At 44.4% G+C, this 19,665-nt stretch overlaps 1 protein-coding gene across 2 annotated transcripts in view; it reads right to left on the bottom strand.

Moving 5' to 3' along the window:
• The window catches only part of LOC115463383 (COBW domain-containing protein 1-like), a 79,674-nt gene that overhangs the window by 45,824 nt on the left and 14,185 nt on the right, over positions 1 to 19,665 (bottom strand). For both annotated transcript variants that reach the window (XM_030193835.1, XM_030193834.1), the window contains exons 3-5: positions 7,851 to 7,937; positions 4,887 to 4,983; positions 3,835 to 3,926 (exon numbers count right to left, since the gene is read on the bottom strand). In XM_030193835.1, the coding sequence (XP_030049695.1) occupies positions 3,835 to 3,926; positions 4,887 to 4,983; positions 7,851 to 7,937 (276 nt within the window). The remainder of the gene's footprint in view (positions 1 to 3,834; positions 3,927 to 4,886; positions 4,984 to 7,850; positions 7,938 to 19,665) is intronic.

The raw sequence follows: 19,665 nt of genomic DNA, 5'->3' as shown, positions 1-19,665 counted from the left end.
CTAAATTTGAATAAGATTACAAAAATATTGCAAAACACAGTCGCACAGATTCTTTGTTGAGCCAAAAGGAGAGGTCATATCTCCCCTTTGCTTTCTAAGTTGCATTGGTTACCTATTAAACATAGATTTTAAGATTCTTACCCCCACTTGTAAAGCACTTCATACAGGCCACCCAGGCTATTTGGCAACATTAACAATCCCCTATGTTACGGCTCGCCTTCTTCGTTCTCATAACGATCACTAGTTAATCCTTCCCAATCCATCTCAAGCATAGTATGAATCTACCAGAAAGAGTACTTGGTATTTTTTGGCACCATTTCTTTGGAATAGTCTCCTTCTCTTCTGCATTCAGAATAGTCACTGAAAAAGTTTTAAGGCTGAATGTTCACCATTTTTTGGCTTTGGCTTTTAATAGTCATTGAGATCCCAGGGTTCTGAGATTGCGAGTCTTATGGAAGATTAACATCTTTATAGAAAACCTGTTGCTATCAATTAGGTAACTATGAATGTTTCTAATGTGTGACTATTTTCCCTGACCTGTTATGCTTTTTCTCTTTGTACATCATCTTGATTTACAGATTAAAAAAGGTGATTTTATCAAATACTAATAAACATAAGCATAACATTAAGGGGGCTTATGAGAAAAGTTCACATAGGGACTTATTTTAAGCGTATGTGCTTTTATAAAGTAGGCTTCCAGAACCAGCTCAGTAGCACAAGTAGAAGCATAGACTAGTGGATGGAGCAGTGGTCTGAAAACCAGAGAAGCTGAAGTTCAAATCTGACTGATGCTTCTTGAGATCTTGGGCAAGTCAATTAAACCCTCCAATCCTACAGGTCTGAACTTTGACTATAAAGATCCAGGGGTAGGAAAATACCTAGTGCGCCTGAATGTAACTCATCTTGAACTACTACTGAAAAGCCATGAGCTAAATGTAAATCCCTCCTACACTCAAATTTAAACCTGCTCTGAAAAAGGTTAAGGACTAAATTTAGTAAATGGCGCCCAAATTTGTGTACAGAAGAAAATGTGCGCCAAGTGTTTATTCTATAAACAGTTCTCAGAGTTGGGCTCCATTTATAGAATAGCACGTAGTGCTGGGATCCGCACCTAACTTCTAGGTGTGAGGATTCACATCAACTGAACCTTGGTGTAAATCCCTGCACCAAAATTAGGCCCGGATCCTCCAAATTCTATAACACTATGTACATCGTAAGTGAATGCCCCTGCACCTCCCATGGCCATGCCCCCTTTTCAGTTGCACGCTAAAAAATTTATATGTGCATCTTTATAGAACAGCGCTTAGAAAGATGTGCATGTAAATTCAAATTTTTGTTAGCACCCAATTACTGGCGCTAACAGGCTCGATAATTAAACTGCATGCACAAATTGGGCATGTGAGCAACTTTGCATGCGCAATTTTAAGTGCCATTTATAGAGTTCCCCTGTAAATGTGTAATACAAAATATCCCCCAAATTCTATATCTCACACCTTAAGTAGTGTGCGCTAATTTGGCCACATGGCTAAATTACACACACAACTTAATTGACAGCAACACTAATTGGCTTTAATTAGAATTTACACGCACAACTTTCTAGGCGTATTCTATAATGCAGTGCACATATATTCTCATGTATGCAGTTGACAAGGGGGCATGGCCATGGGCAGGTTGTGGGCGTTTCAAAAAACTATGAGTATTATCTGCACCTAACTTTGGCACAGGTATTTAGGCCTGGTTTCAGGTGGCCTAAATGGGTGCGCCTAAATTTTAGTTGCAAGAATGGCGTGTGAGCATATTCTATAAACTATGTGTAACTTTAGGCGTCGTTTATAGAATCACGCTAACCGCATGGTTTTTCGGTGCCGATTTTTAAGGAACCATTTATAGACTTTGGCCCTATATGTGTAAAGTGCAGGTCATTTTAAAGCAGACACACTCATCCATGTACCTACGCTTTACATAAGCTGTTGCTAGAATAGGGTCAATTACACATCCTCAAACAAACCTTTTCCGGAGATGGGAAGGCGATAGAACTAGAGGGCATGAAATGAGATTGAAGGGGGGCAGACTCAAGAAAAATGTCAGGAAGTATTTTTTCACCGAGAGAGTGGTGGATACTTGGAATGCCCTCCCGCGGGAGGTGGTGGAGATGAAAACGGTAATGGAGTTCAAACATGTGTGGGATAAACATAGAGGGATCCTGTTCAGGAATGGATCCTCAGAATCTTAGCGGAGATTGGGTGGCAGGGCTGGTGGTTGGGAGGCGGGGGTAGTGCTGGGCAGACTTCTACGGTCTGTGCCATGAAAATGACAGATACAAATTAGGGTACGGTATACACAGGAAGTAGCACATATGAGTTTATCTTGTTGGGCAGACTGGATGGACCGTGCAGGTCTTTTTCTGCCGTCATCTACTTTGTTACTACGTACAATTTTATAAAATCCCTTTTCCATGTGTAAATCAGGGTTTAGTTGCAGAAAAAGCTTTATAAATTTACCTTCTAAATAGTTCTCAAATTCACTTTTGAGCCCAAAATTCAAAAAGGACTGGATGCCTCAATTTAGGAATCAATTTTTTGCCAAAAGTAAGTGCCTATATTTTCAATTTAGGTTCCTAAAATTGGAATTGTTTTTTGTTCTCCTAACTTTAAATCCATCAGGTAAGCACACAGTGCTGGATACCTAATTTCATTTCCCCGGCTTGTCGCCACCCAGTTCTTCAATGTAGACACTGAGCCTGGAATTTTTAAAAAGGCAGATCTAGGCATCCCTTTCTAAATTAAACACCCAGAACCACTGCGAACTGGGCTCTACATTTTTATCTATACATGAGAATAATAATCTGGAAAATGAACAGCACCTAATATGTATATAGCAGACACCCTAGTATCACCAGATTACATTGCCTACTCCTCCAGGTATTCCAAAAACAGCAACCAGATTTCATCTGAGAATCATCTTCCAACACTTTCCTCTACTATTATGACTGCCGTTTTCAGGAATTCAAGACAGACAGAGTGTCTGAAACCTGGAAACCAAGAAGGAGTTGTTGAAAAAGAACTCTACTTTGGTTCTGAGTCTTTGCTGATTCCTATGGGGGAAAATAAAGCAAAGTTGTGGACTTACCCTTCTGGATGTGCTGAGCTGCACTGCACCCTGGAATCTTGTGCAGTGAGTCTGAAAGCAGAGGTTTAGGCATCTTTGGACGTCCTGATGGCTCCACAGGACAAAGTTTGGATGGGGAGTTGCTGAATCTTGCAATCCCTGCCATAACCCAGAAGAGCTTTTCCCTACCGAATTACCAACTACCTGACTCCAGTATGATGAAGTATTAGCTCGGCTGTGGAAGGGACATTACAAGTGGTATTTCCCCTACTACTGAGGGAAGGAGTGGACTTATGTGGGGGGGGGGGGGGGGGGGGTAAGTATCTACCCCTCCCTACCTCTGGGTTCATTGTTGCCTTCTGGAGGGCTGCGGTGTCTAGAGCAACAGTGGTTACTTTAGGGTTTTTGTAGAAAGCACTATTCACTTTGGATAACTCACATAAATTTCATTTAAGGTACATCATATTTTTGCGCAGCATTTGGCCATGTTCGGGTGCAGAGTCAACAAGCTGCAAGAAATGAATGCTTGGAGACACAATTGCATGAATGTAAGAACTTACTGCATGTTCAACTGTGACTTTGAAAGGAATAGTAGAACCTTGTACTATAAGACAAAAAACAACAAAAACACCTGAACAACCCTGGCACAGGAGTGGGAGTTATTTACAACATTACAGGTACAGTGACATCAAGCTTTTAAAAAAAAAAGGTGGGTTACATGGCTACCTGGATCTGCCAAGCCTGTAGTTTCCAAGAGGATGTAATCAAACTTCCCTTTCTTCTGCATCAGGTTCTCAATAGCTTTTAAGCCATTGTCCCTAAACAAAAACAATGGGAAATAAGCATTGCCCAAAACGAGAAATACAATTTGCATACTTATACATAAGACAGAATAAGGGGAAAAAAAGATGCTGCAATCACATGATTTCTAAGCTACCAAGCTAGAGGGGGCTGGATTGATTTTCATTTAATCTATAATTTATGTACCACCAATCCTAATCAAATCTAATCTGGTCATTTATATTACGCTTAACCAACTGTGGCTCAAGGTGTATTACAGCAAAATAAAAGGATGGGCTATAATCCCATAATACATAGTCAAAACAACAGCTAAAATATTATTCATAAAAAATGTTTACTCTCTGAATACACAATAATCAAACAAATAGGATTTCAAAAGATGCCTAAAAGTGAAACAACAATCTACTGCTCTTAGACTACATGGTAATTTGCTGTAGAGTTCAGGACCGCCACCTACAATTGATCTTTTCCTAGCTGTAGATTTTCAGCATAACAGAATAGATGGAATTGTCAATCAGATTTGTTGAAATGAACAGAAGAACCTAGCAGCAGAATACAGAGAAACTGTTGTACACAAATAGGTGTCAAGCCATGTAAAATTTTAAAAACAAATAATAAAAATTTAAAATTAATTTTGGCCTTCACTGAAGCCAGTGTAATCCTCAGCAAATCAAAACAAATCAGTGAATTAAAAAAATAGTCTTAACATAAAAACACCTAAAATACCCAATAGAACAGAAAATCAATAACCAACATTCAGTGGAGTAGAAGACGATTAACCCCAAATAACTTTACAGGCTGGTGAACAAGCAACTCTTTAATGTGTGCCAGAACCGCAAATAAATCAAGCTCCCCCATCAAAGTGAGGAAATTATAGATGAAAAGGCTACAGATTTAATCATAAACTGCTTTTACACTTTCACAGATGGCACCTGAAGCAGGGCTGCTTGAGTGGAGAATAAAGGAGGAGATCTTACTTCACCGAGCAGCACAGACAGCCATTGCGGAGCTCCAGCCACTCCTCATACAGCTCTCCAGCCTGACTCACCGCCAGGGACTTCTCCAGAGCACTCCCTAGGACGCATTAGAAAGACAGACAGATATTCAAAAGATCAACGCTTTCAAGCAGCAGAATTCCCCACACTGTCCACTAGTCAACACTGGCCAAATACTTCTTTAAGGAATTCTCTCCCCCAGGGGCGTAGCCAGACTTTGGCGGAAGGGGGGTCCAGAGCTCAAGGTGAGGGGGCACATTTTAGCTCTCCCCCCCCCCCCCCGCCATTGCCGACCCACCCCCGCCGTTGCCACCGCCGCAAACTTTGACAACCCCTGCCGACGACCCTCTCGACCCCCCTCCCGCCGATGACCCTCTCGACCCCCTCTCCCACCACCAACCCTCCCCCGCCGTCGTTGTTGCTGTGGGCTACCTTTGCTGGCGGGGGACCCCAATCCCCGTCAGCTGAGGTCCTCTTCTTCCCACGAAGGCTTCGTTCTGTTTCTGACGGACGTCAGACTCACAGAAACAGAACGAAGCCTTGCAAGATGGCTTTGTTCTGTTTCTGTGAGTCTGACGTCCTGCACATACAACGTGCAGGACGTCAGAAACAGAACAAAGGTAGCCCACGGCAATGGGGGAGGGATGGCGGTGGGAGGGGGGTCAAGAGGGTCATCGGCAGGGGGGTACAGGGCCAAATCCCTGGAGTATGGCCTTGAAACAGGAAATAAATTTTGACAGACTAGATGAGCCATACCGTCCTTATAAAACCACAGAATATGATGACAGACATTTTTAGGCTACAGCTGGAAATTTTTACATCTAGTATGTTGGGAAGTAAGACTTAAGGGTATTGTGAGGGAGGGAGTAGAAGTAGAATAGCGACAGGTGTCCCTAGGAACACTCCCTCAGTGAAGGTGCAGATTAGCCACCGTATAGGAGGTGGCGCTAAGAGGACGCAGTTAAGTTGCCTGAAAGAATATGGCGCTAAACTGCCAAAGCAGGTCCTGAGTCAGAAGAGCAGGGCTCAGAGGGAAGAATGGTTAAATGACCTGAGCGACTCTACAACCAGCGAGGCCCCAAGTGTAGAAGATTCCAGGAGGGAGGTCCTGAGGGAAAAGGACACCATTCTATGCTGAGCCGTAGTACCCGAGGAGAGAATCAGGGAAGCACTGTGGCTCAAGCTTAACTCTTCAGAGTGTGTGTATAAAGTCTATCAAGGTAGGAGATAACCTTGAATTTAATGCAGAAACTACCTGCTTTTGATGTATGATCAAAGGGAACCCTGGAGGGTGTTAACAGACACTGTACTGGGCCAAGCTGGAAGCCAGCCTTAAAGAGAGAGTGCTGACAGTAATATGTGAAGAAACAGAGGGCAAGATGCACTAAAGACTCGTTAAAGCCCTTTCCTTACCGATTCCCTTAGCGAATCGGTAAGGAACGAGCATGCATCAAGGAATAGGAATGCAAATGAGCTGCTCGTTGTAGCTCACTTGCATTCTCTATTCCATCGTTAAACAGTCGGCAAGTCGAGCATGAGCAGAGCAGCCAAGCGTTATTCTGGCTGCTCTGCGCGTGCCAAGGACATCCGAGATCGCCGCCGCTTCCCCCCCCCTCCACATTGAAATGACAGCTTCCCGCAGCCCCGGCCTCCCCCAATCAAAAAAAACGTCTATTTTGGCTGTCATTCCCCCCCCCCCCCCCCCGCAATAATAAAAACGTAATTTTGGGCAGTGCTTCACTGAGCTGAGAGACCTGGAAGTCTCTGAGCCAATCACAGCGCGTTTAGCTCGGCTAAACGCATTGTGATTGGCTCAGGGACTTCCAGGTCTCTCAGCTCAGTGAAGCACTGCCAAAAAAGACGTTTTTATTATTGCAGGGCGGGAATGATGGCCAAAATAGACGTTTTTATTATTGCATTGACGAGCACTTGACTTTTTTTCCCCGATTTTTTGTTTTTCTACTTTTGTAGCAGTTTTTCAATCCTGCGCAGCCTCAACGAGAGGTACAGACCTCTCGTTAGATTTTCCAGCGTTAAGGCAATCAGAAAAGGTTAGTGCATCTCATTACAATAAGGTTTCTACACAATTTGCTCATCTGCATTCCGTTTTCATTAGCTGCTACGGTCGTTGGAAAAAAGTCTTTAGTGCATGCCAGGGTTTACTACTTGCTCGTTAATGGCTCGTTAAGTTTAGTGCATCTGGCCCAGAGAGAAATAAAGGGACTGTACTTGTGCTGGACTAAAGCCTGTGAGGTAACAGGGGCACATGTTGAGTCAATCAATAAAGCCTTTTCCTTTTTGCTTGCAACCCTGTGTATCTGACTGAGTTTGTGCCCGATCCAACTCACACCCTCAATCCCACTACTACAGGTAGGTTTAGTAGTATGAATCTGTCTCAGATTCATTCTTTGAAGTCACATTACTTGCCAGCCTCCCCCAGGCTACAAAACAAGAAAACAGACAACATTCACCTAAGCAGCTTGTTCTCTTCTTCAAAGTCTGGACCACTGCCACTGATAAACCAGTCATATAAAAGACACAGCCCAGCAAACAGAAAATACATCTCAGCCTAACTTGCATTAAAACTGTAGACGCACACGCTTATGCAAATAAATCCTACCCCAATTCCTTGAGAATCAACTATAATTTTAATGATCATGGATTTGTTCAGAGCTTATCAGACGTATACTGATATATTTTTCTATTCTGCAACAACCTTGCAGTTCAGTGTGGATCACAAGGATCAAAGAGTTCAGACAAACCTGAAGAATCAGTAATCAATTCAAAACCTAATAAAATAACATTCGACATACCAAATTCTTGCAAATATAATACCATGCAGCGCTGTACACAGAGATGTAATAGACAGACCTACAGTATGCTTTGGTTATATGACTGCATAAAGTCCTGATCCAGACAGAGTACACCTACACAAATTTTACTTACCTTCACCAAACTCATTTAGAATAACTGCAATCCTTTTGTTGTGCTGCTCTGTCAAAATATAGTTAAGAAGAGTTGTCTTCCCAGCACCTGAAACAACATAACAGTTCTGAAATGCTAACAGTAAAAAAACAACAAGTAAATTTTCATCTGTTGACCTTAACATTTAGCACGGCGATGTCATAAGCAAATACAGACATCTGCTAAGGTAAACACTGAGACTGATAAGCTAGCTGTCCTTAATGTTCACCATAGCTTTCTCTTAATCAATATTTTACCAAACCACAAGTCAATATTCTCTTTGAACGCTAGCAAACCTTGAGGCAAATGGGGAAAAAAAGTCAGACCCTATATTAGGTGCTCATTTTCAAAGCACATAGACTTACACAGTTATGTGGAGGGGCATTTTCAATATGATGTCTAAATCTGACTGGACATTGTGAAGAAAACGTCCAAAAATTCAGCAGTAAACGGACGCTTTTCAAGTTAAAAAAAAAAAAAAAAGAGCCATTTTCAAAAGGCCATTTGCTAGACGTTCTTGTGCTCAGTGCAGCTATCTTTTTGAACCAATTAAAAAAAAAACAAAAGTCCAAGAGAAAAACGCACAAAATCAATAGCAAAGGTTTAAAAAAGGTTTGGATGGCTTCCTAAAGGAAAAGTCCATAGACCATTATTAAAATGGGGAAAATCCACTGCTTATTTCTGGGATAAGCAGCATAAAATGTATTGAACTTTTTCGGGATCTTGCCAGGTATTTGTGACCTGGATTGGCCACTGTTAGAAACAGGATGCTGGGCTTGATGGACCATTGGTCTGTCCCAGTATGGCAATAGTTATGTACTAAGCCACTGGGATGAAGGAGGAGCCAGCATTGTTAGTAGAATGGACACACAGACATCTCAGCAAAGCAGTGGGGAAACCTAAGAACTTAAGAGTAGCCATACATGGTCAGATCAATGCTCCATCTAGCCCAGTATCTTGTTTCCAAAAGTGGCCAAAGAAACCCAAATAGTGGCAACATTCCATGCTACCAATCACAGAGCAAGCAGTAACTCCCCCATGTCCATCTTAATAGCAATGGGCTTTTCCTCCAAGAACTTGTCCAAAACTTTTTTAAACCCAGATACACTAACCGCTGTTACTATATCCTCCGGCAAAGTGTTCCTGAGCTTAATAATTCGTTAAGTGAAAAAATATTTCCTCCTATTTGTTTTAAACGTATTTACATGTAACTTCCTTGAGTACAAGTTAAAAAAAAAAATCAATTCACTTCTACTTGTTCTACACCACTCAGGATTTTACAGACCTCAATCATATCTCCCCTCATCCTTCTCTTTTCCAAGCTGAAGAGCCCTAACCTCTTTAGCCTTTCCTCATATGAGAAGAGTTCCATCCCCTTTATCATTTCAGTCACTCTTCTTTGAACCTTTTCCAATTCCGCTATATATTTTTTGAGATACGGCGACCAGAACGGAACGCAATACTCACGTTGAGGTCACACCATGGAGCGATACAGAGGCATTATAGTATTCTCAGTCTTATTTACCATTCCTTTCCTAATAATTCCTAGCATCCTGTTTGCTTTTTTGGTGGCTGCTGCACACTGAGTAGAAGATTTCAGCATATTATCTACTATGACACCTAGATCCTTTTTCTTGGATGCTGACCCCCAAGGTGGACTCTAGCATCAGGTAACTATGATTCGGATTATTCTCTCCAATGTGCATCACTTTGCATTTGTCTGCATTAAATTTCATCTACCCTAGGGGATACTGCAGTGGACTTCACATAAAAGGTCCCAGGTACACATTTCACCATTACCCCTTTATATTATATGGTGAGCCCTCCAAAACCCACCAAAAAACTACTGTACCCAACTACAGTAGCCCTTATGCCTGCAGGTGTCACCTATATGTGGGTACAGTAGGTTTTTGGTGGGTTTTGGAGGGCTCACACTTGCAACCACAAGTATACCAATTAGAGTGGGTTATGGGCCTGGGTCCCCTTCTCTACCAGCATTGCCAACTCCGCATTTTACCACAGAGTTGGGAAGTTTCCTGACCTTCCCAGCTACCAAAAAATGGTAGTAGCAGTAGTGGGTGTTTGGGCAACAGTAGATAAGGATCAGAACTGGTTTGGCCCACCTTTACTGAAAACAACCTAGAGCAGTTTTGGGTAACTGTAGCCAATCATACAGATGCCTCAGGAGATCATGATTTCCATGAGCTGGGGCATTTTGCACTCTGTTAGTTTTACCTTTCAGCAATGATGCTGCTGAAATAACATTTTCTCAGATGAGCCTTATGAAGACAAAATTGAGAAACAGGATGCAACAAGGTACTCTGGAAGCCTTGCTGCGTATTTGCTGTTCCATGAGGCACAAAGGAATATGCTGCAAAGAATTTGCTCCAACAGCTGCGATGCTGAGCAAATTCAACACTAACATTTATGCCAGAGATGACGAAGATGACTCAATGCCTGAGGAATATTTTGCATTTGCAGAAAGCTGAGGTTTCCTGGTTTTTAATCATTCTAACTTTCCTATATAATTCCTTCCTATTTCTGCGCGGGCAGGACACAGACAATGAGTGAGGGAAGGCCCAACAAGGCGATCCGCTTCTTTGACAGGCAGACGCGAGGCACTGCGCCACCAATTCAGCGATTTTTAAAATGCAGGGTGCATGGCAGAGAGAAGAGGGCTGTCAAGGGAGCTGAGGGTAGGCAGGTGGGGAGGGGACTGGGGCGCCAGCTGCCTTTGGGTTGGAAGCAGAGCACCCCCCCCTCGTTCTTACACCTGGGGCGGACCCCCCTACCAACCCGTCCTTGGTACGCCACCGTCCACAAGATAGCTAGGAAAGGAGAAGTACTACTGAAAGGTGATATTAATATGCCGAACATCAACTGGTGTGTCCCTGCTGCGGGGTCATCTAGAAGTAAAGGGATCTTGGATTCTCTACAGGAAGAATTGTTTAAGCAGCAGGTAACGGAGGGATGGAGCTATTCTAAATCTGGTGCTTACAAACGGAGAAAATATTTCTGATGGGAGATCAATTGGCATCTATGATCACCAAATGGTGTGGTTCAATATTAAAACAAAGGAGGAAAGGGCTTACTCAAGATTGAAGGTCCTAGATTTCAAAAAAACTAACTTTGCCAAGATGGGGAAATTTCTCAAGGAAGAGTTGGCTGGATGGGAGCAGCTGGAAGAAATAGAGCAGCAGTGGGCAAAACTGAAAGGAGCTATTTTAAAGGCAATAAACCTTTATGTTAAAAAAATACATAAAAGTAAGAGGAAAAGAAAGCCGCTCTGGTTCTCAAACATAGTAGCTGAAAAAGGTTAGCCTTCTCACAAGATGACTCAGGAAGAGAGAGACAGGAAAAATACCTGGAAAATCTAAGGGAAGCTGGAACAGCTGTTGGGAAAGCGAAGAGGCAAATGGAAGAAAAGACAGCCGATTTGGTAAAAAAGGGGGACAAGACCTTTCTCAGATATGTAAGTGAAGCTCAAAGCCAAGGGGGAGGAATATGTTGAAGCTGATAAGGATAAAGCTGAACTGCTGAACAATTATTTCTGTTCTGTGTTCACGGATGAAAGGCAGGGGAACGACCGCAGAAAACAAATGCAAATGGGGATGGACGTATGGTAGACCAAGACCGATTAACAGAAGACTATGTTCGTGAGGAGCTAGCTAAATTAAAACTAGACAAAGTGATGGGTCTCAATCGGATACATCCGAGAGTGCTCATGGAACTCGGAGGGGTTCTGGAGGCTCCACTGTCTGACATCTTCAATGCTTCCTTAGAGGCCAAAGTGGTCCTGGAGGACTGGAGAAGGGTGGATATGGCCCCTTTGCACAAGAGTAAGGAGGAGATTGAGAATTACAGACCTGTCAGTCTGATCTTGGTGGTAAGCAAACTAATGGAAATGCTTTTAAAGCAAAGGATTGTGAGATTTCTCAAATTGAATAGACTGCAGGGCCCGAGGCAGCATGGCTTCACTAGAGGCAGATGGTGTCAGACAAATCTGATTGATTTCTTTGACTGGGTAACCAAACAGTTGGATGTGGGAGGAGCACTAAATGAAAAACAAAGAGCTCCTTTTAAGAAGCCACACTATCGATCAGCGGCGTGCCAAATGTGGCAAAGCCCATTCAATTCCTATGGGCTTTGTCACATTCGGCACATGTTAATCACTACCACAGCTTTGTACAAGGTGCCTAAAGTTTCTCACAGGAAAAAAAATGTAGGGTGTCTTTTACTAAAGCTTAGCTCGAGTTATCTGCAACAGGGCCCATTTTATTCCTATGGGCCCTGCTGCAGATACCTCAAGCTAAGCTTTAGTAAAAGACCCCCTTATACAGTTATCCACTCTGAGGTCAATTCTATAAAATGTGCTAAAATAGATGCCAAAATGCAGCACACTGAGCACGAAGGCTGTAACAGCATCTGAGCACTCAGGTCATATTACAGAATACTAACGTGTCGGCATTTACATGCTAACATTAAGGCGAGCCCACTTACATCATAGCAACAGCAGACATGAATGTGCATGCTTCAACATAGCACTTTAGCGAGAGCGCTTTATCAGGAGTTTTCTGCTTATTTGAGGAATACTGTGTAATGGCAAGTGCCATCACAGCCTCTGTGGTTAGCAGTGGTTTTACCTTATTGTTCCCTCTTTGCAGCGGATGCACTTGGAATACACAAGAAAAAGGAGCGCACTCTGTGGCTGGACCAACTGAGTTAGAATAAACTGCCTCTTCGAATAAAAAAAAAAAAATCAGACTCAATTATCTTTGTTTAGGCGGCAGATCAAGGAGCACTTGTTATGTTTGGCTTATTACACGCATCTATTGTAAAGCTTGCCTCCACTTGTTAGGCTATGCCCTGGCTGGACTGCTCTGGTTGGCATTGTTTTTGTAATGTTTTAAGTAGTATTTATATGTATTATTGTGTATATTTTACTGTACTCTGCCCTGGATAAGGGCGGATTATAAATATTAATAAATGAAATTAAATGACAGCATTCTATAACCTACACACGTGAATGTTTTGACTGGCCCATGAGCTTGCCCCTCTGCACACCCCCTTGCAATTATGTACTATGTAGCTTGCATGCTAGTTATAGACTTACCGCTGAGTGCAAGCCTAGCACTTACATGTGTGAATGTTACATTCATATGAATGTTAGCATTCTATATATGGTGCTCCCATTTAGGTGTTAAGATTATTGAACCAGGGAGGATACTGGCTTTTTTTCTAAGTTGTAAATTAAAAGCATTCCAGAGAAGTGGGGCACAACAACTAAAAAAAAAACAGAGATGAAGATGCCACTTGCAGTCAGAACTGTACCTAAATGCAGATTCCAGCAGTTAAAAATAATCTGGAATTCAGCACCATTATCTGGCTAGTGAATGGTGCAGAATACTTGGACACAACCACCGCCGGTGATATTCAGATGGAAGCTGAATCGGCAGCGCAGTGCCTTGCATCTGCCTGTAAACGAAGCGGATCACCTTGTCGGGCCTTCCCTCACTCACTGTCTGTGTCCCGCCCTCGCGGAAATAGGAAGTTACCTCTATCCATAATTTCGGACAGCCTTTTTGCTGAATATTGGCACTATCCAGATAATTCCCAGGGCTGCCTATGCTCCGCCCAGCACTATCCAATTAATGCCAGGCAGCCCATAATGATTTTCAGTGATACTCAGTGGTGTAGCCTTGGGGTGGGGGGGGTGAGCCTTGGGCTCAGGCCTCCTCCAAGCCTGCAGCACCTGTTAAATAGCTGGAAGACATGCAGAGATTCGTTGTCCATGCTGCTGAAGTAAAGAGAAAGTTGGCAGCGTGCCTTCAGCCACCAACGATGGAACTCCTCACATGCATCTTTCTCTTTACTGCACCAGCACAAGGAGAAGGGTAGCAGCTCAGGCAGCAAATTTCTTTGGCTGGTGGAGCTTCGACATCCCCATGAGCTAAGGTAACATTTTTAAGGTGGTAGGGGGAGGAGAGAGGAAATGTGTGTGTATCCCAAAATAATGAGCTACGGTAACATTTTTAACGTGGTACGGGGAGGAGAGAGGAAATGTGTGTGTATCCCAAAATAGAGGGCTGGCTATGCCCCTGGCAATACTATCCACATAGTGCTGCTGAAAATCATTGGATCAGCCCAGCCAGCAGCACTTATACAATACAAAATTCCTATATTCTGCTACAAGTCAAAAGTTTCAGTGTGGATAACAACTGAAGTGCTGGCAATAACATCTAGGGAGCTACAAAATACATTCAGATCATAGGTAAGAAATGTTTTAAATAAACAGATCTTGAGTAGCTTCCTAAATCTCAAGAAAATGGGTCTCTGATCTCATATCCAAAGGAAGTGTACCTATCCAGATAGGCTGGGCCCTCTGTTTAGTCCCTGTCAATGTTAATGTTACTACTGTAGGAATACTCAACAACTGCTGGGAAGATGGGCGTGACCTTATTGGGTTGTAATGGAGCAACAGGTCAGTCAAGTGTATAGGATTGCTTATGCAACAACTTAAAAACAAAGAACTGCAGTTTAAATGCAATTCTGTTTTTAAAAGGTAACCAATGAAGTTCAGCATGATCCTGTCCTTTCTTCCTTTAAAAATACAGTGGCCCATCTTTTCCTAACTGTGCAAATAACTAAAGCACCTTTGGGGGTAATCCATGGTAAAGAGAATTACAGTTGATTCAATTTGTCATCTATGAATAGATGTTTGTAGCTAAATCCTTCTTATTAAGATAGGAGTGAATCATTCATAAACAAGAATAAACCACTGCCCAGATTTGTTTTTCCATAGACAAACCAGTCTAGCTGCACCCCTAGGCTTCTCACAATAGCACTTGGATTCAGATTAACACCTCTCTTCCTTGCTTAAATTTGAACTTATGTTCTTCAACCAACTAGCAGCCATTAGGCAATTGTTCCAAGTTAATTACTGCCATTTTCACTGAAAAATGTGCTTATTGTAATCACTGTTGTCATGCCTCTCCTACTCTTCTCAGTACTCTCTTGCTCTCTGCTGTGTCTCCAATCTAATTTCTGTTCCTCTCCTCTCCCCTTCTCTGTCTTTTTCATGTGCCCTGTGGAATGCAAGCTCTGTCTCCAATACGCTTTCTTACATCCACAACCTCTTTATTTCTTGCATTCTCCATCTGTTTGCACACACTAACTGAGGCTTGGCTTTGCCCTGAAGACTCTGCTTCAGCTGCTGCCTTGTGTCATAAAGGTTACCTTTTCTACCATACACCTCGCCTGGTTGGCCACAGAGGTAGTGTTGGGCTACTCTCTCACCCTCTTGTAGATTTCAACCTTCCACCTCAGTCTCACTGCTTTTCTTCCTTCGAAGTCCACTCCATCCATCTATTCACTCCTCTACCTCTCCAAGTAGCAGTCACTTATCAACTCCCTGAAAAGTCTCTTTCTTCCTTTCTCACTGACTGACTCCTGGCTTTCCTTCTTTCTCATACCCTCATCTTCTTCCCTCATTCTTAGGGATTTTAACATTCATGTTAATGTTTCTTGCTTTAACATCATCCTTCAATCTTCAGCTGTGCTCCACCAGAATGTCTTTTTTTCCAGCTGCTTACTCTCCGGTTTCTGCACCTCAGTGCTTCTCCTCTCTGACCATCATCTGACAACTTTCACACTTAAAATACCCCCCCCCCCCCAAGTCCTATCTAATTTCCACCTATACATTTAGGAATTTTCAGGGGCATGGCGAATAGAAGCAGGCAGCTGCAACTCACACTTGGACAAGACCAGATGACCCGTTGCAGAAGCAAGGAAGGGGAATCCTGGGATATCTTATATAGCCCGGACTTAGTGATGTCATCTCGGAGTGCCTCTGTTCTCTGGTGCTTTATAGTTCAACATTTTATTGATGATAGTTCAAATATTGTTAACATGCTCATAATATAACATATTACAGAACCAAACCTTCCATGCAATGAAAAACAGATTTCATATCATCAACATTTTAACATTTTCTTCCCCCCCACCCCTCCCAACTCCCACAACCCATTCTTCTGGGCAACTGGGCAACTGGTTTTTATTTATACTGCAACAGTCCATGCAACTTATGTATTTATCCCCTCCAACGATCATATGGTCTGATATCGTAAAGAATGACTGAAATGTATCCCCATCTGCCTTATGGTCTGGAATTCCTTCAATTATTTAATCCAGAGGCCAAACCGGAGGCCTTGTCTCTTATAGCCTCCCGTTCTCCAGTCAGACCCTTCCTATTGAGGTCCAATTTGAGTTGTTCTCTGGTGCTTTAAATAAAGATCTTCAGTGTGCACGTGCCCCAGGGTGCCAGAATTCAGCAAAAGCTGTGGAGCCCAACCCTCACCCCTGGAGAGAAGAGGCGAGTCAGGGTTTCGGGGGTACAGCTGTGGCTGTGACATTACCCCAGATGAAAAAGAATCACAACTGATACTCTGTCCCACATTCTCCAGTAAACTTCTTTCCGTTTCCTTTCTTACCGCTCCAGTCTGGTAAGCACATAAGAACGTAAGAATAGCCATACTGGGTCAGACCTATGGTCCATCTAGCCCAGTATCCTGTTTCCAACAATGGCCAATCCAGGTCACAAGTACCTGGCAGAAACCCAGTTAGTAGCAACATTCCATGCTACCAATCCCGGGGCAAGCACAATGATCCAATACGCAGCCAGAAGCAAGGAAATACTTCCTCTAACTCTTGCAGACAAAGGAGGAGGATGTGGAAAGAGAGCAAGTGAATGAGGCTGGGGGTACAAAAATGAAAACACAGGAGACTGTGCGAGTCAGAGTTTCCTAGTAAGGGGGGAAACGGTGAAGAAAAAAGAAAATCTGTCCAGTGTATCCCATTCGCCCTTCTGCTTCAGCTTCTCCAAACAACTGAGTCTATCTATGCTTAAGGGATATGTAGGTGTTTGAATTTAGCACCTTTTTCAGTAGGTAGTTGAAGGCGAGGCACATTCAGGTAAACCAGGTATTTCTCTGCCCTCAGAGGGTTTACAATCTAACGTTGTACCTGAAGCTATGGAGGGATAAGTGAATTCCCAGTATCACAAGAAGCTGTAGAGGGATTTGAATTGAGCCTCCCTGGTTGTCAGCCTGGTGCTCTAACCACTAGGCTACTACTGATATCCTGAAAATCAGACCTGGTTGCAGTCCTGGAGAACTAGATGGGTGCACCTCTGCTTTAAACCACCAAACTTTCCTTACAAACGAGACACCACCATGCTGAAAAGAGGGGATTTTAAAAATAGCTCAGTGGGCAGTTAAAACAGACTGCATAGTGTAAGCAGTGTGTACAGGCAGCTGATCTTAAGAAGGTAAAATTATGTATAATCATACCTGATAATTTTCTTTCCATTAATCATAGCTGATCAATCCATAGACTGGTGGGGTTGTGTCCATCTACCAGCAGGTGGAGATAGAGAGCAAACTTTTGCCTCCCTATATGTGGTCATGTGCTGCCGGAAACTCCTCAGTATGTCGATATCAAAGCTCCATCCGCAGGACTCAGCACTTAGAGAATTACACCACGAAGGGACACTCTGCCCAGCTCACCACCGCCGAAACGGGGGAGGGGAATTAACCCAGCTCATCCCCACACAAGTGGGGGAGGGGAATCCGTCCAGCTCATCCCCGCGGAGCGGGGGAGGGACACCACACCCGCCGATGCGGGGGGATCTGGCTCATCCTGCAACCGCAACCGCGGGAGGAGCTGACTGACCCTAACACCGCCGAAGCGGGAGGGGTACAAAGCTGCCCTACAGCCGCACGAAGCGGGAGGGAGTGCCGGCAGAATTTATGTCTCAATCCAGCCCCGTAAAACGGAGGGGAGAGGAATGCAGCAGCTCACTGTAACACAAAGTCGTCTCAACTCTTGAAGAATCCAAGTGAAAGAAGAACTTGAACACGAAGTCCTCCTGAAGTAACTGAAGGCTAAACTTGAACCTAAAATTCAACCAGAATATAAACAGTACAGATATCTGGGAGGGGCTATGGATTGATCAGCTATGATTAATGGAAAGAAAATTATCAGGTATGATTATACATAATTTTACCTTCCATATCATCAAGCTGATCAATCCATAGACTGGTGGGATGTACCGAAGCAGTACTCACCCAGGGCGGGACATAGAAATCCCTGACCTCAACACTGAAGCTCCAAACCGGGCCTCCGCCCGTGCAGCCACAGTCAAACGGTAATGCTTGGAGAATGTATGAGCCGAAGCCCACGTTGCCGCCTTGCATATCTCTTCCAAGGAGACGGATCCGGCCTCTGCCATCGAGGCCGCCTGAGCTCTCGTGGAGTGAGCCTTCAGCTGGATAGGCGGCACCTTCCCCGCGGCCACATAAGCCGCTGCAATGGCTTCCTGGAACCCATCTTGCCACTGTAGGCTTAGCAGCCTGCAGACCCTTACGAGGACCTGCAAACAGGACAAACAGATGATCCGATTTCCGGAAATCATTGGTCACTTCCAAGTATCTGATGATGACTCGTCTCACATCCAGATATTCAAGAGCGGAGTACTCCTCTGGGTAGTCCTCCCTACGAAAGGAAGGGAGACAGAGCTACTGATTCACATGGAAGCGAGAACCAATCTTGGGCAGGAAGGAAGGCACTGTGCGAATAGTCACTCCTGCCTCAGTGCACTGCAGAAAAGGCTCTCGACATGAGAGCGCCTGGAGCTCGGAAACTCTTCTGTCTGAAGTGATAGCCACCAAAAAGACTGCTTTCAACGTCAGGTCTTTCAGAGATGCCCTCGACAAGGGTTCCAAAGGCGGCTTCTGCAATGCTCTTAGCACCAGGTTGAGATTCCACGCAGGCACCACTGAGTGCAGAGGAGGGCGCAGGTGATTAACTCCCTTGAGAAAGCGCACCACATCTGGCTGCGAAGCCAGGGAAGCACCCTTCAGGCGGCCCCTGAAGCAAGCCAGAGCCGCTACCTGGACTTTAAGGGAACTGAGCGACAGGCCTTTCTCCAGACCTTCTTGCAGGAACGCCAACACTGAAGAAATTGGAGCAGTGAAGGGAGAAAGTGAGCCTGCTTCACACCATGCTGCAAAGATACGCCAAACCCTGGCGTAAGCAGTAGAAGTAGAGCGCTTCCTCGCTCTCAGCATAGTGGCGATGACCTTGTCTGAGAAGCCCTTCTTCCTCAGACGCTGCCGCTCAATAGCCAGGCCGTAAGACCAAAGGGAGAGGGATCCTCCATCACCACGGGACCCTGATGTAACAGGCCCTGCTCCACTGACAGCCGCAGAGGATCGTCGACTGAGAGCCTGAACAAGTCCGCATACCAGGGACGTCTGGGCCAATCCGGACCCACCAGGATTACCCTGCCGGGATGCTTTGCCACCCGGTCTAGCACCCTGCCCAACATGGGCCAGGGCGGGAACACATAGAGGAGCTCTTGTGTCGGCCACTGTTGGAGAAGAGCATCTACTCCCAGGGATCGAGGGTCCCGTCCTCTGCTGAAAAAGCGCGGCACTTGGCCATTGGCCGATGACGCCATCAGATCTAGGCTCGGCTGGCCCCAGCGCTTCGTGATGTCCAAGAACGCCTGAGCAGATAGTTGCCACTCTCCGGGCTCCAAGGTATGGCGACTGAGAAAGTCTGCCTTGACATTCATGACTCCGGCAATGTGGGCCGCTGAAAGCTGCTCCAGGTTCGCTTCCGCCCACTGGCAAAGACTCATAGCCTCCTTGGCTAGAGGGGCGCTCTGGTACCTCCCTGGCGGTTGATATAGGCCACAGCCGTGGCATTGTCCGACAGGACCCGTACAGGCTTCAAC

The sequence above is a fragment of the Microcaecilia unicolor genome, chromosome 2 (assembly GCF_901765095.1).
Source record: "Microcaecilia unicolor chromosome 2, aMicUni1.1, whole genome shotgun sequence".
Classification (NCBI taxonomy): domain Eukaryota; kingdom Metazoa; phylum Chordata; class Amphibia; order Gymnophiona; family Siphonopidae; genus Microcaecilia; species Microcaecilia unicolor.
The sequence above is the reverse complement of the archived record's forward strand: the minus strand, read 5'-3'. Positions and strand labels throughout refer to the sequence as shown.